Source organism: Artibeus jamaicensis, unplaced genomic scaffold (assembly GCF_021234435.1).
Source record: "Artibeus jamaicensis isolate MK-2021 breed Jamaican fruit bat unplaced genomic scaffold, CSHL_Jam_final contig_1015, whole genome shotgun sequence".
NCBI classification, from domain to species: Eukaryota; Metazoa; Chordata; class Mammalia; order Chiroptera; family Phyllostomidae; genus Artibeus; species Artibeus jamaicensis.
In genome coordinates this window covers 16,662,677-16,684,742 of record NW_026521194.1, presented here as the reverse complement: position 1 = coordinate 16,684,742, position 22,066 = coordinate 16,662,677, and the positions used below count along the sequence as shown (strand labels likewise).

General features: G+C 40.3%; 1 protein-coding gene across 3 annotated transcripts in view; it reads left to right on the top strand.

The window, feature by feature from the left end:
• Positions 1-19,083, top strand: part of CCNYL1 (cyclin Y like 1) — a 34,088-nt gene extending 15,005 nt beyond the window's left edge. For all 3 annotated transcript variants that reach the window (XM_037166008.2, XM_037166009.2, XM_037166010.2), the window contains 7 exons: positions 1,265-1,365; positions 4,264-4,299; positions 6,619-6,670; positions 7,486-7,605; positions 11,095-11,261; positions 14,830-14,992; positions 16,395-19,083. In XM_037166008.2, the coding sequence (XP_037021903.1) occupies positions 1,265-1,365; positions 4,264-4,299; positions 6,619-6,670; positions 7,486-7,605; positions 11,095-11,261; positions 14,830-14,992; positions 16,395-16,505 (750 nt within the window). In that variant the 3' untranslated portion in view covers positions 16,506-19,083. The remainder of the gene's footprint in view (positions 1-1,264; positions 1,366-4,263; positions 4,300-6,618; positions 6,671-7,485; positions 7,606-11,094; positions 11,262-14,829; positions 14,993-16,394) is intronic.
• Positions 19,084-22,066: the final 2,983 nt, after the last annotated feature.

The window sequence follows — 22,066 nt, the reverse complement described above, 5'->3', positions numbered from 1 at the left end:
CCCTAGAGAAGCTCTAGGTTTTTTGATTTTTTTTCATCCTCATCTGAGGATGTGTTTATTGATTTTGAGAGAGTGGAAGCAGAAGAGGGGAGGGGGAGAAACAGAGAGAGGAAGGAAGCAAGCAAGCAAAGGTGGGAGGGAGGGAGACAGGTAAGTAGATAGATACATCGATGTGAGAACCATCCATTGGTTGCCTCCAATGTGCTCTGACCAGGAATCAAACCCACAGTCTTTTGGTGTATGGGACAATACTCCAACCAACTGAACCACCCAGCCAGGCCAAGAAACTTACTTTTTTATGAGGGGGGCTTCCCCCGTAAGCAATTGATGCCATGTAATAAGTGGTAACCTAGATGCCTGAGTATACACAAAGAGGGACGTTTTGTAGTGTGGTTACTGGCAGAGGCACCCTGGAGGTGGATGAGGAGTGGGGTGGGAGGTAAGTTTGTTGGGACAGGAGGAAGAAAAGGCACTGTCGGCCCAGGAGCAGCATGAGTGAGGCAGGGATGTGGTAAGTGTCAAATAACTTAAGAGAATTGAGTTAATGACATTTAGAAGTGAATGGACACTATCCTTTGAGGTTCTCACTTGAGTAATGTAATGAAAGTCTTACTTAAACATGCAATGAGAATTAAATTCTCAAAGTTGTTTTATTTGTTTTCTTTGGATGTGAGAGAATCTTAAAACAATACTCTTTTATCCTCCAGATAAGGAGCCTGAGACCCAGAGAGACCCTGACTCCCTAGCTTGGTGTAGCAAATGGGCAGCGTTGGTGCACACTCACCTTTGACTGACGTGTGCTTTGTCACACTGTCTCCTGAACTAATAATTAGTATCGGCTTTCATTTACTGCGATAAAATGTTCTTGCTTCAATATTCTGTAGGGTGTTATGTTTTGTTGTAGTAAATGAATAGTAGAAATAGAAAATTTTAGCTGCTTTTCATTGCTTGAGACAAAATCACTGAAATCTTACTCTAAACATTTTACAGCATTATAAAGGGAATGTCTAAGTATCTGCCAGGTTATAGGTACTATGTCAAGGGAAGAATTTTATAATCCATTCCTCCAATCTCGTCTGTGGAAGTTATGAGTCTCCACCTAATGGTTATCCCATAGAGCTGCACGTGATATCACACTCAGGCAGTTCATGAAGTATAAGAAAAATCTTAATGCTTAATTGTTTGACATTTTAACCAAGGAAAAAGCACACTTTTACAGGTTTAACTTACTGTGACATTTTCTTCTATTTCCCTTCCCCTTTAGGTATCTCCAGGGCACCTTACTAAAAAATATAGCTCATGCTCAACAATATTTCTAGATGACAGCACAGTCAGCCAGCCTAATCTTAGAACCACAATACAATGGTGAGTACAACTAGGTTGCCAAGGGCTGAGTGACAGACCCCTTATGCTGAAGGCATCCTAGCCATATATAATTTCAGTCATTTGATTGTCCTTTTCAGTGATCAGGTTAAGAAAGCAATGCCAATTACATGTTGTTTTCAAGAACCTAAATAACGATTTCTATTTTTTGGTAGAGTTTTTGATTTCTATTTTAATATTAGAGTGGATGGAAGAGGGGAAAGCCAGTTAGCAAATAAGAAATCCCAGAAAAAGTACTTCTCTTTATTTGATGCATTTCTGTTGGTAAGATATTGTTGAATAATAATAAAAAGGAGAGGTGCTTTCTATTGGATGTTTTTAGAAAAAAAGTATTTATGAGATAAAGGCCTAAAACAATGTATATGTACTATTTTGGAAGCTACTCTTGGAAGAAGCAGCAGCTTGTCCCCTACTGCCACCAGAATGTATGTGCCTTTACATTTGATTAGATTTTGTCAGGTTGTTTCCATCATACATTTTTCCCCACACTATTTCTGTGTAAAAATTCACTTCTTCCTATCACCCAAAGAGGGAGAAAATACATCAAACCAGTCTTAAGGAATAACTTTTTAAACTAATTTCTATGTGGATATAATTTGTTGAACTATTTTCATAGATATATGAAATTTAATTTTACATGTGTATAAATATATAAATATCCAAAAATACTATCTAAATCCATATATAAGAAAATCACAGCAGAAAAAAATGAGAAAGATGAAGTTTTGGAATTACAGCCATGGTCAATTTTATTCTTAAGCAGACACGAACAGTGTGTTATGATGATGGAAACTCGTCATTAATTTCTGGAAGCACCACCTAGTCCACAATTGGAGATGCACTTTAAAAATACCCTAATATGAACTTTTCAAGCATACTTAAAAGAGAAAAAAACAGAACAGGATATAGAGATTTCATGCTCCCACTGGGGTTGTCCAAGGAACATTATCAGTGTCTCTTTCGAATATGTGTGGTAATTTTCCAGAACACAATTTGGGAGATGCTGTCTGAAAATATTAATAGCCTCATCCTTGATTTTATTTTTCAGTCTTAAAAACACTATAAGCTTATAAACTTAATTTTGTTCTAATATACCAGATTTTTTTGCTAATTAAAGTATCAGTAACTTTTATTTCAATTAAAAATAGCATGTTCACAATCATAATCATGTGTCTTTCTTCTCTTATGACAATAGTTAAGATCAAATTGTGTTTCAGCAAAAACTGAGCCTTGTCTCTTTCTAAAGTTCCAAGCTGTGAAAAAATCACTGAGCATTTTTATTCAGCCAAGACATTAAATCTATGAGTAAAAAAACCCACTCGACTTTGGCTACATTCTGTAGCTTTTTTTGAATTCAAAAGATTCTGATGTTACAGTGTATAATTCAAAAGTAGTTTTAAAGATTAACCTTTCTCAGACAAGTAAGTTTCATGCTTATTTCTCCAAATTAGTCTAATTCTTGGAAGTTTGGTTTTAATTTGTTCTCATTAAGTTTTGAAGATGGTCATTCAGTACATTAACTGTTGGTGAAATAAAAGCTTACTGAGAAAATTAATAGAGCTAATTGGCTTTTAGGGATGATTTTGAAAAATGTTGATAATGGGGCAGTAGTACATTGTTTTCAGTGGGGTGGGTGAGCCTTATTAGAATCACTTACGCAACTCTTTTCAAGATCTTCCCAGTGCCATTTAAATCAGAACATCTAGAGGGAGAAGCCAGGCAGTTTTTAAGGCTCCTGGCGATTCCAGTGTACAGCTAAGCTTGGGAACCACTGTCTGATCAGAGCGTAGGAGAAAGAACTGCCGCTTACTACGGGTGGGACCTTGAGCAAGTCCATTTGAAGCCCTGGTTCCCTTATCTGTAAAATGGGTTGTTGAATTAAACCTTATCGAAGGTTCAGTGGTCATTTTCATCCTTGAGGTTTTATGCTTTGAAGTCTGTGATTTGAAAATCAATTTGAAGATGAAACTATTTGAAGCACTATAGAAGTATCCATCTTTGATGCTAACAATGGTATAAGCCTTTTTACAAGTGCTAATATTCTAGGGGCTTAGTTATAAAATTCAGATTTGCCTTTCCTCAACTATTTGGAGCTTCATTTTAGACACTGGGGCAAAAGGAGAAGAATATGTACAATTTAACCAAGAGAACCCGTTTGTTGCCTAATGCACAACAACTTTGAGTAACTTAGGAATATAGTATTTTTCATGGTTTCTGAGGACTTAACATATCTGCTCATTAATATTTCACTTAGACTAATTTTGAAGTAATTTATTACATATTACACTATTATGCTACATCGTTAGCACTGCTTATTTCAGGATAGCTAGACCCGTTGATTTTGTGGGTTCTTATTGCTTTTAAATTTTCTGATAATTGTGTAGAAGTGATTTTAAATGATTTTATTTGGTATAGAGCACTTTCTTTACCTTTAGGAAAATGACAGGAAATGGGTGGGTAGGTGGATACTGAAATAGATCAACTGAAATAGATCAACCCTCACAACTTAAAAAAAAAAGCATAAAAACTATTCTATGGCTTAAATTTAAGCATGTGTACAAATAAAGATAACTTGTACAGGATAAAAGTTCTGTGAGTGGAAGGGTGAATGACAGAGGAAATATGTGATAACATATGTTATAATAATCAAGCAAACATGGCTTCTAACAGCATGTTGCTTAGCATTTTGGTTCCCCTATTTTTGCTAAAAGCCAAAGAACTAAGACAGGGGTGCAAGTATCCATATAATGCTGTTCTGAAAGAGGATGTCAAGGCCACTGGGCAGCTGGGAAGGTCTTCCCCCACTGTAAACCACTTTTAAAATATGTTTTCAGACATAACATATTAAAATCAATGTTACAATTTTTCTTTCCTCCACAGTGTGACCTTAGCGATATATTACCACATAAAGAACAGGTGAGTTTTAAAACCTGCCTTATTATTCTAGCTATTAAATTTATAAGATATGACGTTTAGTGTTAGGTAGTAACTGTAGACATTGAAGTAAGCCGTAGAGTGCTTTTATTACATTATTGAAGCCAGTCATTTGTTTCTGCCTTAGGACTCTTGTTACAGTGGATCCCAGTGAGTATTTGTTTGTATTAGAAATTAAAATTGAGAATTTAAAAAATAAGTCCCTTGTATGTTAAAACAGTTTTTATAGCACTCTTACAGTTTTGAATTAGATAATTCTCTGTGGCGGTGGATTGTGTTGTGCATCATAAGATATTTAGCAGCATCCCTGGCCTCTGCCCTGTGTTCACAAGGGCTGAGAGCACCCTCTCCTCACTGCATGTTGTGACGACAAACTTCTCTCCAGCCGTGGCGAGATGTCCCCTGGGGGACAAAAATCACCCATGACTGAGAACCATAGTATTAACATAATTTTTTATGAAAAATATTATTTTTCACAATAAAAAATTTGAGTGGAAAGTGTGTTTATTTACTTTTTTGCAAATCTCTGTAATATCATCCCTAATAGAAGACAGCTGATTCATTTCAGTCATTTGTTTTGAAGAAACAATATGAAATCCCAGTCTCCTGTAGCTATATATGACTGGAAAAAAGGTGTTTTCTAAAGCCTTTAGATAATTGTGGATATTCTTTGATACTATACCAAAAAGTGCACAACCGCTGGCTTCTTAAATGAGTTACAGTGGAATTTAAAATCATATCCATGAACTTACAGTAGGTACTCTGTTAAATTAATACCCATTGATCTATCTTGTATGCTTAATAGATCTTGTACATAATTTTGCAGGGATATTATACATCGGTCATTTGGGAAGTATTGGTTTACATTTCTTTATGAAGTGTTGGAAACTTGTTAGGATCACCACCAGTCTTATCAAAAAAGTGTTTTAAGTATTGAAAAGCTGTCAAGTTCACAAAAAGAAGTACAAGTTTTCCCAGATACCGATGTTTAGCTTGATAGCTTGAATTGTGTCATGGCAACAAATATACAAGTTTTTTTTAAAGTGACAGGCTTGCTTTTTGTTTTTGAGAGCATGACGTTATACTATCAGATAAAGATGTTATTCTATGGAAAAAAGTGCCTTCTTCAGCTCACAGTTAAGTCGAAGTGCTTTTCTGTAACACGGCTGCATCTCAGTGTGCAACAGCAATCTGCGTGCTTCCCACTTATTCTGAGTGTGAAAGGCAGGGGCAAGGTTTAACGACACTCAATTTTTACTGCTTTATCAAGGCTGTTATTAAGTAAACCAGACTTTTTTTTCAACTGCAAGAGGCCACGAAGAAGAGAATGACTCCTACAACAGTGTGGTACCACAGCCGTGATTCATGCTCAGAATTTACTCTTGCTTTTACACAGCCGTCATTGCTGTGTCAGTATAAAAGCAGGCGATGCTTTAAGATTCCTGTAAAAGCAGTTTGGCCTCATGGGCCTCCTGAAAAGGGTCTAGGCCCATAGTGATGTCCAACCTTTTGGCGTCTCTGAGCCACACTGGAAGAAGAAGAGTTGTCTTGGGCCATGCATTAAATACACAAACACTAACAAAAACTGATGAGCAGAAAAAAGGTTTTAAGTAAATTTACGATTTTGTGTTGGGCCACATTCATAGCTGTCCTGGGCTGCGGGTTGGACACCCCTGGGGAACCAGGAGGCCGCCAGAACATACTTGGAGAACTGTTTAAATGAGCAGAGTGTATTAGGTGGTGAACTTTTAAACCAAAAGGCTGGTCACTTGTAAAATAAAAAGGCAAGTTTTGAACTCAAACTATTTGAAAGACACGAAGAGATATGTAATAGGAATATATCGTAGGAAACTAAATTAAGGGAAAAAAACAAAGAAAAACACGAATCTCATATTCCACATGAATTAAAATTCTGAAGACATTCTTGCCTCCTACTAATGCTTTATAAAACATTCTGGTGTGTTCCAATGTGAGGTTAGAACAGTTCCTCAGCATTAAGAATTAAAAGAGTAGTGGTTCAAATGCAGTGGTTAGAGAAGTGGAGATATACTTTGTTAGGGAGAGTCAATGCTTATAAAGGCACCTCTGGCTGGTCTTTGGAGAAAAGATTTCGCAGAATTTGATGTGCTGAGTAAAGAGCCTAGGAAGCTGTCTTACGGACGCAAGAGCAGAACTTGTAAAATGCTTTGTTGAAGGTTAAGCTTCTCCCGCCACCTCATCTCTACTCTCAGCAGATGTGTTCCTAAGGTGTTAACAATTTTCTGAATTAGTCTTTTTTAAAAACACGTTTTTATTTTTTAGAGATGCAAATAGATCCTTGGATATTTTTGATGAGAGATCACATCCACTCACAGTAAGTGTCAGTTTTATTGAGGTTATATTTTTTCTCTCATACAGCTGTGTTTATTTCATGCTGATTTGTTTGAAATCAATTACTACAAGAAAATTACTTCCTCTAAATTGGAGTCCAAATCATCTTTCTTTAACTATCCTTCCCCACCCCTTGTTGTATCTAATTATTTTACAAAAGGAATGTTGTAAAAGGGCTATGTCAGTACTGAGTTGCAGCTTGTATAATTAGTAAGCTAAGCTAAATAAACATACCCCCAAAACAGAAAATGTACCTTTGTAAGATGGTTTTCAGGAGCATCAAATGATATAAATACTTGTAAAGAAAGTCGATAGATACATTACCATCTCTATGAAGAAAATTAATATGACGCAAACTTGCGAATTCACTTCGGATACTGTGTAGCAATATGTGGCTGGGGGCGCCTGTGTAACACAGCACCACCTTGGAGTCTTAAACAGTTACAGGGAACTGAACATGGATTTCAGAATTGGTTGCAGAGAAGTGTGTCATGGAGATCAAGACTTCGGAGCCTAACAATAGCTTATGCGTAGATAGAATTCTATAGCGGGAAGGTAGAAAGGAACACGCGTAAATTTTTTGAGGCTATGCCTCTATTTGCCATAATGAATGGTGGTGAGTATTGAACCACTATTGTTTTTGAAGATCCCATTGTTTATAAATTTCAAAGACTGGTAGACATGACACCCAGTAAAGCCTGTTTTAAGGGGCATGTGAGCACAACTAGGAGACTGCTATCACAATAATCCTTTACTTTTCTTCAGTGGATACTTACAGTGCATTTTTTCTCCTTTCAGCGAGAAACAATTCCAGAGGAATACTTTAAGCATGACCCGGAGCACAAGTTTATTTACAGATTTGTTCGTACGCTTTTCAGTGCCGCCCAGCTGACAGCTGAGTGTGCCATAGTAACTTTGGTAAGGTCGCTCTTCCTTCACAAAGCATTTCCCTCTGCCTTGTACACAGGGTGTGGTCCTGTTGTTCACGTCAAAGAACTTTATTAAGAGAAACCTATCAAAGGAAGTAAAATACACACATCTGAGCTTAAGAATTGTTGTGATTTGAAACGTTGCCATCGCTGTTCTCATCACAAATGGTTGCTTTTAAAGGCAGCAGGTGTGCTGGTCGGGTAGGGTGGGGGCAGTAGCCGAGCCATCTGGGCCATAGGCTGAGTGTAGTTCTGAGTCCCAGGCTGAATTCCTCAGGCAGTTCTAATGTGTGTCTTGAGTGAAAACCATAGCTTAAATTTTCTGTTCCTCGGATGATGGGTGGTAATCCAAGCCGTCTGTTTTCTTGTGCCGGTGAGGTTGCCCAGGATTATAGCCAGTAGTACCCAAAAGACTTTGCTAGTCGCCTGCTGAGCTATAGCTGGGTCAGGACTTTTGTGTCACCCATACAGATTTCCTATGGTAAGATCTCATCATTTAGAATAATAAGTCCTATTCTAGTGAGAATTGGTTAAAATTGTATTACTCCTCCCTGCAGCAAATCTAAAGGGAAGAGTCGATGGCATGGTCTGGAGGAAAAGAATACTTAGGTCAGTGCCTCCTCCTTTAGCATCCAGCTAACATTTTGGAGAGGAAGCTCATGCCCCTGCAGTGGGCACTGGATCAGACACAGGCTTTTTCATGGAGCTGACCAGCTGTTCGGAGTGCTCAGCGCTTGCTGGAGAAAGGCAGGAGTGCCACTTCCAGACGGAGCACTGGCTAGTACAGGAGGGCGAGCAAGCATCTGGGTGGGAAGAGGGGGAGTTCTTTGTAGACACGTTAAGCTTGGTGCACCTGCAGCAGCAGTGTGGCAGTGTCCGGTAATCACTGCAGTGGGTGGAATTAGAGCATTAAGAATTAAAAGAGTAGTGGTTCAAATGCAGAGAAAACACATGATTCAAAAGTGGACAGAAGATAGAACCGTGACAAAGAGTAGGTATTCAGTGGATATTTATGGAATGAGTAACTTCTTGGCAGCATTTAGCATTTTGACCACTCTCTCTTGAAGCTCACTTACCTTGGCTTTTCTTTGCTCATCCTCTCCTGGTTTTCCCACCATTCTAGCCACTCCTGGGGACTTGTCTCCTAATTGCTGGTAGTGCTTACAGATTTAAGTGCTGAGGGGGGAGGAGAGAACAGGTTCAACAAAGTTCTTGCTTGATGGAGTTTATATTCTATGAGGAAGACCTGTGTTTTCCAGTTAGTGTTTTTTACAAGAAGATAAAGCAGGGTGGAGTGGTAAAGTGATTACAGGGGCTTACTGCTTTACATAGAGTGATCAGGAACAGCCTCTTTAAAGAGGTAGCATTTGAACCATGTCCTGACTACACTGAGGAAGACAGGGAGCTCTGGTGTTACAGGCAGAGGGGACAAGTGCAGGATTCTGAGATGAGTGCACAATGTGCCTTGTGTTTTCAAGCAACAGTGAGGGTGGCCAGTGTAGTCAGAGTAGTGGGAAATGAAGAGAGGGGTGTGGGACGTGGTGGCACAGAAGGGTAGTGTCCTGTCTTACAGGGCCCTGTAGCTTGCAGGCCGTGGGAATAAGTTAAATTTTTGTGTGATGGGGAACCTTTGGTGGACATCAAGCAGGGCAGTGAAGTGCTCCTATTAAAGAGGCTATCCTGGCTGCTTTGGGGGAATGGACTGGAGTTGGGAGGCTGGGCAGTCAGGAGGCCATAACAGTGATGCAGGTGAGAAGGGACAGATAGAATAGAAAGTGTGGTCAGGTTACCAGTGACAGGTAGAAATAAGAACTGCTAGCAGATTCCAGCAGGCTAACTCAAATGGGGGGTTTTGCCCCAGCAACTCAGTAAGTGGCAGTGCCCTTTATGTTTGTCAGGAAAGCCTGAGTAGTAGAGAGTTGGGATGAAGAGCTCTGGTATGAACGATGAAGGCACCTTAGCATAGTAGTAGTTTCAGTACAGTGGCAGGGGGCAGGCCAAAGTGGGTTATGGGGAGAATGGGAGATGAGAGGAAGCATCTGGGCATTTCCTGTGAGAAAAACCAGAGGAAGCATCCCAGGGGCACGGAGGGTGCGGTGGGAGCAGCATTGGCACGTCACGTTGGGGAGACTCTCTGGCAGAGGATTCTTCAAAGGGGTAATCTGGGAAGTTCTGCAGAAGTGGATGGAATTGACTTCATGATTAGCCTCAGTGGGAAGAGAAATCACAACCCCACTGACACAAGAGGGCAAGGGCAATGAATGAATGAGGAGTGTCACGTACCAAGTTTGCCAGTGAAGATGACAGGAAGTGGAGAAAATGCTGGTGTTGTGTAAGTGCCTCTGATTTCTAGGAAGTAGAGAGTAGGAGACTTGAGAGCATTGAGTTTTGGGTAATGGGCATAAAGTTTCACTAAGAACACATAATATTTAATAATCATTTGTTCTTGAAAACACAGTTGAGTTTGGAGAACCTTGGCAAATCTCAGTTGTCAATCTGATAACCTTCAGACAGTAAACATACTCTTTAAAATTGGACTTTCTTCTCTGTCAAATGGCATATATACTCTTCTACAAAGCACCTGTTGAGGTACCAACAAATCACAGCTTATCTCTATAATCTTTACTCAGCTGTTAACTTCGCCCAGTTCTTTGTAGAATAGACGATTTAATACATGTAAAAGAAATCGTGAAATCCCACAAGCTAACCTGGCAGGTTTAGAGAACCAGGGAGTTCTGTTACTACCAGAGTTGACCCAGAGCTTCAGATTCTGTGAGACAGAACTAGATTTCATAAAGTGATAATGGAGCAGCGAACATCAGGGGTTATGAGAGGGACTGCCCTTTGTACGCATGCGTGTTCTCATGGAGGCACTAAGACGGGAATACTCCACAGCTGTACGGCCCAGCCTCTTCGTACACCTGTTTGTGCTGCCTGCCCTGCTGCGCACGCAGCAGCCACTGGGAGGCTCCATTGACCACCAGTTTTTATCTTCAGTGCCTGCCAGACAAGGACCTAGTTACTGTGAAAGGGTTATAAATGTGCTTGGTATTACCAGAGATTTACGTACTCAAGTATTATGAAAATCCTCGATTAACTACCATCCAGGTAGGAGACATTGCGTGTGGTAGGCACTCAGGTATTGAACTAGTTGAATTTGCACTGGGCCTGTATGTGCTGTTTTTTATAAGTGGAGAGGTAATAACACAGTGTGTTTCTTCTGGATGACCTTTGCTAAGATGCATGTTCTTTCCCGTGACCAAAAACTGGGCTGGAAATTCACATGGGCAAAGTAGACAACTGAGGTATCTGATCTGCATCTGTGACTTGGCCTCTGGCTTTGTCTGGCCAACCCATCTCTGCAGAACCTAAAAATAAGAGGCATGTAAATAAACAGATGAAATCTGTCATTGCTAACAGTTCTTATCACAGCACTTAAACTGAACTAAATTCAAAGACCAGTGCTCTACTTTTGCAGGTTTACTTAGAAAGGCTTTTAACTTATGCTGAGATCGACATTTGTCCCACTAACTGGAAAAGAATTGTTCTGGGAGCCGTTCTTCTTGCCTCCAAGGTCTGGGACGATCAGGCCGTGTGGAATGTGGACTACTGCCAGATTCTCAAGGACATTACAGTTGAGGACATGTGAGTTCGAAAGGTTTTGGTGAACTTTCTAACCATGTTCCAGTGCCCTCATTTGCCCCCATAAAGCTTATATGTTAAGAAATATTTGTAAAGCTTACTTTGTGCAGAGAACTGAAATAGGCATAAAATTACATACTTCTTTCTATCCATCTTCAGTGTACCAATTCATATTCCTCATCATTAAGTAGGTCTGGATGTGGTGGTTTTTGGCAAACATTTTACAAGTTCACTATCAGAACAACAGTACAGTACGTATCTTAATGGCTTTCCTTAAAGCATCTACTAGTTTCAGTCCATTTGTAAGGGGCATACATCTGGCTCTTGAAATAAATGTTTGGCTACTGTTAAGATCTTAGAAGTGCTAGGTTATTGAGGATTTGTAGCTTAAATCTGAGTCACATATGGTATATTTACTTTCACCGTTTTGTTTTTTTTTATATGAAGTTCTGTTGTTAAAGAAAGTATGAACAGCCTTGGCCAGGTAGCTTAGTTGGTTGTAGCAGCATTCTGATAAGCCAAGGTTGCAAGATTGATTCCTGGTCAGGGCACATATAAGAATCAACTAAATGAATGCATAAATAAGTGAAATGGAAAAAAAAATAAGAAGCCATGATAGAAAATTAGCCATTGTCCTGACCAGTGTGGGTCAGTTGGTTGGGCATCATCCCTCAAAGCAAAAGGTCGCTGGTTCAATGCCCAGTCAGGGCATGTGCCTGGGTTGTGGGTTTGGTCCCTGGGCAGGGCACATGCAAGAGACAACCGATTGATGTCTGTCTCCCTCTCTTCCTCCTCCCTCTCTCAAAATGAATTTTAAAAAATTTTTAATAAGAACAGAATTAGCCACATACAAAGGTTTCAACCCTGTGTTCTCTCCTGCCCATTTAAGAGAATTGCACATGTTTCAAAATAAGTGTTGAGTTAGGAAGCGCCTACCTCTCAGGCAGTTGGAGAAGCATCATTGGGCATCAGCCAGTGCCCATCCCACTCCAGTTTCCTGGGTCACTCAGCAACCACAGCAGTGCATTGTAGGGCGCAGCAGGTTAACCACAAGGGCGCTCCTCATAGGTGGCTCGCCAACGTGCGAGTGAAACTCTAACAAGGGCACTCCATCTGGTCATGCTAACTCTGTGGGGGGCCTTACGGGTGGTAGTTGGGATGAGCCAAAGAGGTATTTACCCGAAGACTCTCAAGCTGCCCGCTCGACGGCGGAAATGTCTTGGCGGGTGGCATTTAAGAAACGGGAAAGAGCACCTCTTGGTGATGAGCAGTATGGGAAGAGCAAGATCGTGGGAGGTAGTGGCTAGAGTTTGTTTGTTTCCTTTGCTCGTTATTCTAGATGAGACTTACTCAGAATTACCAAGTGCATATTTACAACTGAAGTGAGGATACTGTGACCAAGAGAAGGGACTAGTGATTGTCAGTAGCTGTCAAAGTGGCTTTTGGTGCAAATGTCTGCGTTGACAGTAGTGTACACTGAGAGTAATGGGGATGTTGCTGGTAGCCATCTTAGCAAACTGTGACAGCAAATGATGAATTCGAAACAAATGGAAGTACTTTTGGAAGCTGCAGAACCTAAAGTGACTTTGATAACCACTGTCGTGAGTCTTCAAACTGGTCCCTAGAGGGGAAGAAGGTTTGTAATCGTGAACACCAGCCCTGCCATGATGGCAGCTGAAATATTCTCAAAACTGCAACCGAGCTGGCTGGGGCTCTCGTTTTCGTTGTAACCTCAGAGAGCTACAGGAAGCCTAGTTGTAAACATGCTTTTTGCGTAGGAACAGAGAAACACCAGGAGCTTTTGTTGATGCTCTTTGGAAACTGGAAGGCGTTACAACAGTGTTTAGTATCTATTGGTTTCATCCCCCTGCTGTTGACTATTTGTAATGTTCTCATTTTGAGGCTCAATTGAAAAATTAGTGTCTATCAGCTTTTTCTTAAAACTTTCCAACATCTATGTATCTTTTTAGAATATATTTCCCTTCAAAAGAATAGGTTAAACTGAGCAGCTGCTATTCAGAAAATTTGCTGTGCCTGTAGATTGTATGCTATTCAGCCATCTAGCCATTGAAAAACCAACAAAAACCCCCAGAAAAATGCATATTCTGTAGGCATACTGCTTTTCTTCTGTGATTAAATCTCTATTAATAGACATGTTAATCCTATGAAGTACTGTATTTCCACACAATTAAAATGTATTAGTTGAGAAAATATAAAAGGGGTAGTGAAGTGCATTTATTCCTGTAGTAAATTAAGTCCTGATTAGCTGGTTATCACAACATTATCTGATTTACATTTCTATAGACTTATGGCCATATGAATAGGAAATGAATTTTGGAGGTCATTTTGGAAGTCAGTTCAGTTGGGTTTAAAGTTCAACAAATGAGAACATCTCATCTCTGCTCATGTTCTGACTGCTTTCCATACAGGAGAACAGCCTTTGTTGACCTAATTCATGGGCAAAATATTAAAACTTTAAAACTAAAAAAACAAATATGTTAGAAAATAAGCCTCTCATGTTTGTTCAGCTATTATCATTTTTACATTAATTAACTCTTTCAAAGGATTCCAGTGAAAGTAGCATAATTTACTCTAATTTTATATTTAAACACTTGGCAGGTGACGGCACTGTGATCACATAGCAAAGGACAGCTCCCAACTTGCTGTTCCCACTGTGTGTACTGAGCTCACCCCTGTGGCTGTCCCCCTTCTCTGTAGCAAGGGATGGTGGATGCTGAGCATCTCTGGGTTGCATTTCCAACCCGGGAGGAACACTGTTGGAGTTTGAGTCCAGAGCTCTATCAAAGGTCATATCATAGAGTGGGTTCAGTCCGGACAGGATATCTGTCTTTAATCTTTCTGCCTTCCAGTTTAAAAAGCGCATCTTGTCCTGTCATAGTGATAGTTTCTCACCCCAGGGAGATTAAGGTGAACAGAAACTTGTGTTACCCCCTCTGACTTTAGCCCCGTGTACTGGGGCACAGGGAAGGGTTCCCTTTTCCATCAAATGTGGCTTATTTATTTATTTATTTGAGATGAATCCTTGCTGCCTCAAGAGTTTTCCCCCTCGGGGATAATAGCGGTGGCTCTCGATGCATCCATTTGTTGCCGTGGTGATGTGCCCACTCCTTTTGTTGGTGCGTCTCTACTTCAATAAGCCCCTTCCTGTTATCGGTCTGGTGAAAATGTCCGCAAGTTCTTCAGAGCTAATAAACAGCACACATCCCTCCTTTCATCTGATCACTATAGTGGGGCCTCGCGAGTGCGCGAGGGGCATGAATCGAACAGCTGCACTAATGGAACTCTGGAGAGTGAGCGCGAGTCGGCAGCGCCGGTGCCCCGCGGGCTGTAACCTCCTCGCCTTGTCCCGAACTCAGAGTGCTGGGATGCAGAAAGGACCGCAAGGAGCCGTGCCTGGTTTCGGATATTAGTGTATAATGTAGCTCAGTAGCCTTTATTTGTTTCAGAACAAAATTTCGAGCCATCTTCATAGTTCAGAATGACACTTTTGAAGGTAAACCAGTTGACTAAAATTGTCCTGTGTTGGTTTTGTCTCCTCCTCTCCCCTCAGGAATGAGATGGAAAGGCATTTTCTGGAGCTCCTTCAGTTTAATATTAATGTTCCTGCCAGTGTTTATGCCAAATACTACTTTGACCTTCGCTCCTTAGCAGACGACAACAACCTGCCTTTTTGTTTTGCACCTCTTAGCAAAGAAAGAGCACAGAACCTAGAGGTAAAGCTGTGGGACCCTGAACAGGGTTCCGTCAGTCACCAAAGCCCACACCTGTGGGTAAATTTTACTAAGTGCTTACAGTGTAGAAAGCTTTTTTAAATGAACAGATTGAAGGAGAGCTTGTTAACCTGTTCACATCGTGTGTCCAGTGTCTTTCGTGGTTTCCACAAGGGCCCCATGTTGTCAGCAACAACAAGAAAAACTGCAGGTCTCTTCTGGGACCATAATTCAGAACATTCTAAATCAGACTTAGTCTGCTAATGGTTTTCCTTTCCACCCTTCCTTAGAACCATACATGAATTTCTTGCAACTGTATCACTAATCATATCTACATACATAATCTACTTTCCGTTCTTAATTCACTTTGCAAAGTCATGTCTTTTCTGGGTGTATTTTGGTTCAGTCCCATGAGTTTATCAGACAAAGCACTACTGGCTAACCTTGAGAAACATATAGTATCCCTAGACTATATACTGTGTGTTTCAAGTACTAGGGGTAGGAAGTACATGGGTTTTTCATGGAAATGGTAAAGTACACGAGACAAAGTAATTTATGGCTTATGATTTCTGATGAGTATACACAATTGTTCACAACTGAAATGGACACTTTGTGTGGTACCTTGGCGGTACTTTAGAATAAGATGTTTTCAACCATAATTAATGTGCAAGTAAAATAGTTCCTCGGCATGCTTCAGTCAGTAGACTTTTCCTACCATTCCTACCATCCAATAAACTACAGCACATGCCTGCCTCACTAAAATTTGTTTAAAAGTAGCCCTGGCTGCTGTGGCTCAGCGGACTGAGTGCCAGCCTGTGAACCAAAGAGTCATGGGTTCAATTCCCAGTCGGGGCACACACCTGGGTTGCAGGCCAGCTCCCCAGTAGGGGACATGTGAGAGGCAACCACACATTGATGTTTCCCTCCCTTTCTTTCTCCTTCCCTTCCCCTCTCTCTGAAAATAAATAAAAATCTTTAAAAATTAAAACAAATTTGCCCAAAGTATATAATAGCTAATGAAGATTGGATGGAATTTGAATAGCTGAATAAACACCAGTTTTGCCCGAGTCTGTGTTCATTATGTTTAAGGAATGGAGGCAATGGGTAATACTGCTGTTAGGATTTTATTAACACCCTTGATCTTTGGGAACCCATTTTTAGATAAGTCTAAGTTCCCCTCTGCCCTAGCAATCCAATTGTAGCCCCTAAAGGACTTACCTCAGTGAATTAGCAGGATGGCAGCCCCCAAACCTGGCAGTGTAGACCTCAGCTACCCAAAGCAGCAGAAACTGTGAACTACATAGAAAAGAGAGAATGTATGGCTTAAAGGTGACGCTTTTTTTAAAAGATTGGAACCTCCGTTTTCTTTAATTGTACCCGTGTTCTGTTTGATTTCCTTTTCTAGGCCATTTCCAGATTGTGTGAAGACAAAGACCTGTGCAGAGCTGCCATGAGAAGGTCTCTCAGTGCTGATAATTTTATTGGTATTCAGCGTTCTAAAGCCATCCTGTCTTAAGGGAGAAGTGAGGGGTTGTAACATCATGAGCCCCTGATCTACGAGGACTGGGACAGTACCACCTCACCTGCTCAGACACCAGCGGAGTTAGTCCCTCACCTGGGAGGACTCGAGAAATACCATCTCTCCTGCCCAAGAACCAGCAGAGCCAGTAAGACAGACATCAGACTGAAGAGCCTCGTGGACAGCAAGTACTATGCTTGTGGGAAAGAATGGGACCTTGTCAGTGCAACACACTGTTTGTCCTTTACTAAATGAGTTACAAAAGCCACTCCAAGCAATAGCTCCCAACCCACACACAGATATTTGCTTACAATGTAGGCTGATAACTGTGAACTATGTGAGGGTTTTTTATTGAAGTTTAAATTTTGAGACTTGAAAGACACTAACCATATATAACTTTTATGTCTTTCCTGTTTTTCTGAACTGCCCCCTCCAAGAAAGAAAGCAGAACCCCCTCCCCCATTGTTGCTGCACATTCCCTCAGTCAGTGCAGTATTACTGTTAAAATGCGGGGGGGGGGGGCTCCTCACAACCCGTAAAGCCACTGAGCGACAGACTGTGCAGCACTGTTAGGCATTGAAGGGTTCTTCCTACTACACCCTAGAAGCTGCTAGCTTATTATTGGCCATCAGTTTAAACCAAAAAGCTGCTGAATAACACTTGCCATTCAAATTCTTTGCAAGCACTACTTATGAGCATATTGGCATGTTTGGGATAAGAGAAAATTTCAGTCATTGATTATCTACTTTCAGTGGGTCCATGCTACATATCTTAAGAACTATATTGGGATTTAAAAAATAACCTATAAGGATGCTTCTCATTTTCTGTTGTATTTCTTTGTTAAATAAATGTATCAATAGATATTTCCATAATTCCAACCAATGTGCTGGTCCAGTGATAACAAGCAGGTGACAAAATAGGTGTTCCCCGAGTGCGGCGTCACGTGCCTGCGCCCCCCCAGGTGCTGCTGGGGAAGGAGCAGCCACCCACTCACAAAGGAACATCACGTGGAAGCTTACATTTCTATTTCTTGTGAACTTAGTTTTGTAAATTGTTAAAATGACAGTTTCAGCCAGTCTTTGCCATCTTCAAGAGGGAGCTGAAACAAGAAATTAAAAGATTAAATGTTTAAGAGACATTTAAATTTTCAGATGTTAAAGTCTGTAGCATTTATACTACAAGTGCCAAAACTTAAAATCGCACTGGGACTTTAGGAGACACCTTGTGTCTCCACAGAAATGCCTTCCTCTTTTAAAATAAATCTTTGCAAGTCATCATATAGGTTATTTTATTGCTTTTTATTTATTTTTCTTCTTTTCTCTTTTTTGCTCAGCCCCTCCCCTCCCAGTCCTTCGGCGCTGCCCCTGCCCCCACAGCTGTCCGCCTGCTGTCGCCAAGCTTATTAGTGCATTTTGTTCATTAGATTCCACATATGGTGTGAGATCATACGGTATTTGTCTTTTTCTGACTGGCTTATTTCACTTAGCATAATGCTCTCGAGATCCATCCATGCTGTCACAAAGGGTAAATTTCCCTTTTTTACTGCCAAGTAGTATTCCATTGTGTAAATGTACCACAGCTTCTTTACCCACGCATCTGTTGATGGGCAGTTGGGCTGCTTCCAAATCTTGGCTACTGTGAATAACTCTGCACTGAACACGGATGGTAACATTTGTTTTCTCCCAAGGTTAAAACATGATAGGTCTATTTTGATATAAGGTTCTTAATGGTTTAAGTTCTAATCTTTTAGGACACATAATTTTGGACCTGCAAGAATAACATTACAAGGAAACTTCAGTATAATAAATTAGAAAAAATTTCACAGAAGAAATAGAAATGTAAATCCAAATAACATAAACAATTCGCCAAAAATAAATAATTAAAAATAGTTATTTGCAAGCTATGCTGTATACCTGCTTTGATCATCAAAGTGTTTTTCTGGATTTGGGAAAGGAAGATTATGAGGAGCAGTGTTAATTGACATGTAATACATTTAAAGGAAGTGGACCCAACAAATAGTGTTTTGAAAGCAGGTGATAGGAAATAATAGCTCTTCTACCCTACACGTTGACTCGGCTGTAGGGGTCCCAATTCAGTCTTGCTATTTACGAGGAAACACAAATTTAGGACCCCTTACCCCAGGCTTTGGGCAGGGAGTTGAGTAATCAGTCTTTTCGAAGATTGGTAAAATGTCACCTAAACTTGAAATATTTTTAAAAATATTCTCAACTATGTGAAATCTTTCTTTTACCTACCTTCTCAAATGTGTTCCTAGGAATTTTGCTTATAAACAAAGCATTTCTGGGCCAAGGAATACTTTTTCTCAATATACAGTGCTTCGTATTATATCGAGTACTATGGGTTCCGTCACTTTTAAAAGGCAAACAAAAAATAATGGTATATAAAATACTACAATCTACCACCTCAAATAAAAAACATTGTTTATGAAGTTCACAGCTTGGAGATTTAAGTATTGATTGCAGTTTTATTTTGAAAAGAATGCTACAACTTATGTGGTTTTTCTTCCTGATGTTTATATTAAAAGAAAAGCTAATAAACCCTATTTTAAGTAAAACATGGCGAGTGTGTTTGTAACTCTTCTCTCTGTTCACATAGCATTATGTCTCTGCTTTACTCACATGTATCCAATCAGCTCTGATAGTGAGGTCTTAAAGCATTTCCGTAGTTGGTTTGACCCTTGCCTCTAAGATGTAATAATTTGTCTTACACTCTTTTCAACCTAAAGGTCACTAATTACACTTAGAATCATTGGCTGCAGTACTAACTCAGTGGCATGGTACATTAGATGGCACGTTTGAATAGTTTATCATTGTGCCAAGAGGGAAAAGCACATTGGAAGATAAAATTAGGTAAAACATACGAGAGAGAAAGGAATTACAGTAAAATATAGATCAGAATGTGAGTTATTTGAGGATTTCAAGCAATTAAACAGGTCAGAATATGGAAGAACAGGAACTAGAATTGTCTTTTAAGGAGGGGGACTTGAAACAAGCCACATAATTTGACTTTAAAATGCTACTTTCAGACTTACATTTCATGAGAAATATACAAAATTCTCTAAAGATCTCTTTACAGCTAACATCCTAGCCACTCAGCTTGAGCAATACTCAGTAAATCCTGATAGTTTCGCCGTATTGTCCTGCACCTTACTTCAGTACCTAAGGTCGGATCTTACCCCTTGCTGATAAATTACTGATCAGTGATCTGGTTTAGTTTAGAAGGACGAAACGTGTGCGTGTGTGTCAATCACATCACGGGTCGCTGTGCGATAGTTTGCACCCCACGGTAATACACTGGCTGCTAAGAAACGCTGACAAGTGTGAGTGGCCAAAGGGTAAAAGTGTGGAGAAGGCACATTGGACACAGCTGTTTCAGGAACAAGTTGGTGGAATAACTAGAATCACTAAAAATTGGTCTTTCCCTTTTGGCTTTAATTCTAGAAGGCGATGTGGCCATTTTGATAAATGGGCAATTTAGTCAACTTGGGTTAACATAAACATCACCGTGAGTGAATGGCTTCTCTGACAAGTTATGGGACATGGAAGCTAGTTACTAGTAGGGTGGCAGCTGACAGTTTTCTCAGGGTTTTAGACCAGGGTGGGGGTTGCTCCTTAAAGTAACAAGACTGTGAGAGAATATCTGACTACCTGGACTCAAATTTATTTTCATTCTTAGTTTTTCTTCCTATTGGAACACTGACCTCAGTGGAATTTTAACTCTAGTATATTGTGAACTGAACTTTTAAGTCTTCAGAACAAGACAAAGGTCTGAAATATGTTTGAACAAATTGCCATTTTTGTATGTCAAAAATCATTGCCTATCAACAATTTCATAAGGTTCATCTTAAAAACGGGGGGCCCACTGTTTCTGGTTAAAGAGAAATCTCTCCCATGCTGTATCAGATTCCACACGGCCCTTCCTTTCCCATTTATTCTTACTATGTCCCCATACACCCACACATCACTGAAATCCAGCAGCACTGAATCCTGGTTTTATAACAGCTCATGGTTCATTTCTTGGTTTAGTTTCTCTGTGTCTATAAATACACTATTCCTTGATTTAAAAAAAAAATGCTGAAGCCAGTATTTACCAGAAAAGAATTCACTCTGTATTCAGGTTATGCAGTGCTTTTGGAAATGTTTAGCTATGGCATGTAGGTTAGCTGAAATCTTTCATCACCCAAACTTTCTCCCTAACCACATCTAAAATGACTAGACTGTTCCCTCACCCAGAAACTGCATTCTTGAGTACAGGGCTACTTGGAAAAGCACTTGACAGCTGGCAGAGAAATTTCCCAGGTAAGTGTTAGTTTCAGTGCAGAATCTGCAGATCATACCCAGCATCTATCAACAAGTGAAGGATTAGATTACCTAAAGTCTTAACTTAGCCACTTACCAACCTGGTCCGCCTGCCACTGTGCCAGCAAACAACACAAAAGATCTCGGAGCCCTTCAGCGAGGCCTGTTCCCCTGGAGCCCGGCACAATCTGTCTGGTTTCTGAGGCAATTTCCACTCAGCTACTCTAGATGGGTTTGCCAGATGAGAGACCATGTAATATGAAATAAACACTAAGAATACCAGTCTGTGGTTTAGGATCTCTAGGGTGCAGAAAGAAGTAGGAAAATGAAATAGTTTAGAAATTATGCAGAATCCAGAGTCAAAAAAAGGCTAACACTAAAAAATGAACCAGTTAGGTGATTATTATAACTGCTACGAAGGGAGCTAAAGAATTTGAATGACTAGAGAAATTCAGCGATAGCACCAGCAGTTATCAATAGTCTTCAAGACCTCAAATAATTTTGCCAGCATTTTTCTTGAAAGTTTATTATTTCATCTTATTCTTCTCCATGCCACTAACTTAGTTTTAGCCTCCCAAGCGGTGGCCCTTTACCTCCTCACTGGACTGCCTTTTCCAAAGGCAGAGCTTCAAATCTCTTTGAATCCCTATTTGACTCTTCCTGTGTTCCCCAAAGTAGCTGTTACCAGTTTACCGCACTTGCCTCCCTGACTCCCCCAACCTGCCCTCCACCCTAGATGTACCTCCAAAGGTACATCTAGGCAGCATCCCCCCATTCCACACTCCAAAACTCACTTCATCTGGCATTAAGAATACATGTCTCACTACTTAAGGTAACCCCTTTCATCTGACGGGATTCCATTCCAATTCTGAAAGCAACCACCTTATTTCCACCTCCACCACCGACCTATCCTGTTCTGCTTCAAAACTGCCTTCATCTCCCCAGTGTGGGGAGGGAGGCAATTTGACTTTGCAGAGTCATTCGCACATCTTTTTTTTTTTTTTTTTTTTTATTTTTGTATTTTTTTTTCCCCCCTCCCTCTCCCTTCCCCCCCTTTTTTTTTTTATTTTTGTCTTTTAATATCGCACATCTTAAGTGATTCACGAGATGTCCCCAGACCACCCCTTATCAGGTGGAAGTGACTATGAAAAAGTGTAATGTGGAATCCTGGATAGGGTCCTGCAACAGGAAAAGAATGGTAGTGGGAAATCGGGTGGGGTCCAAATGAAGTCTGGAGTT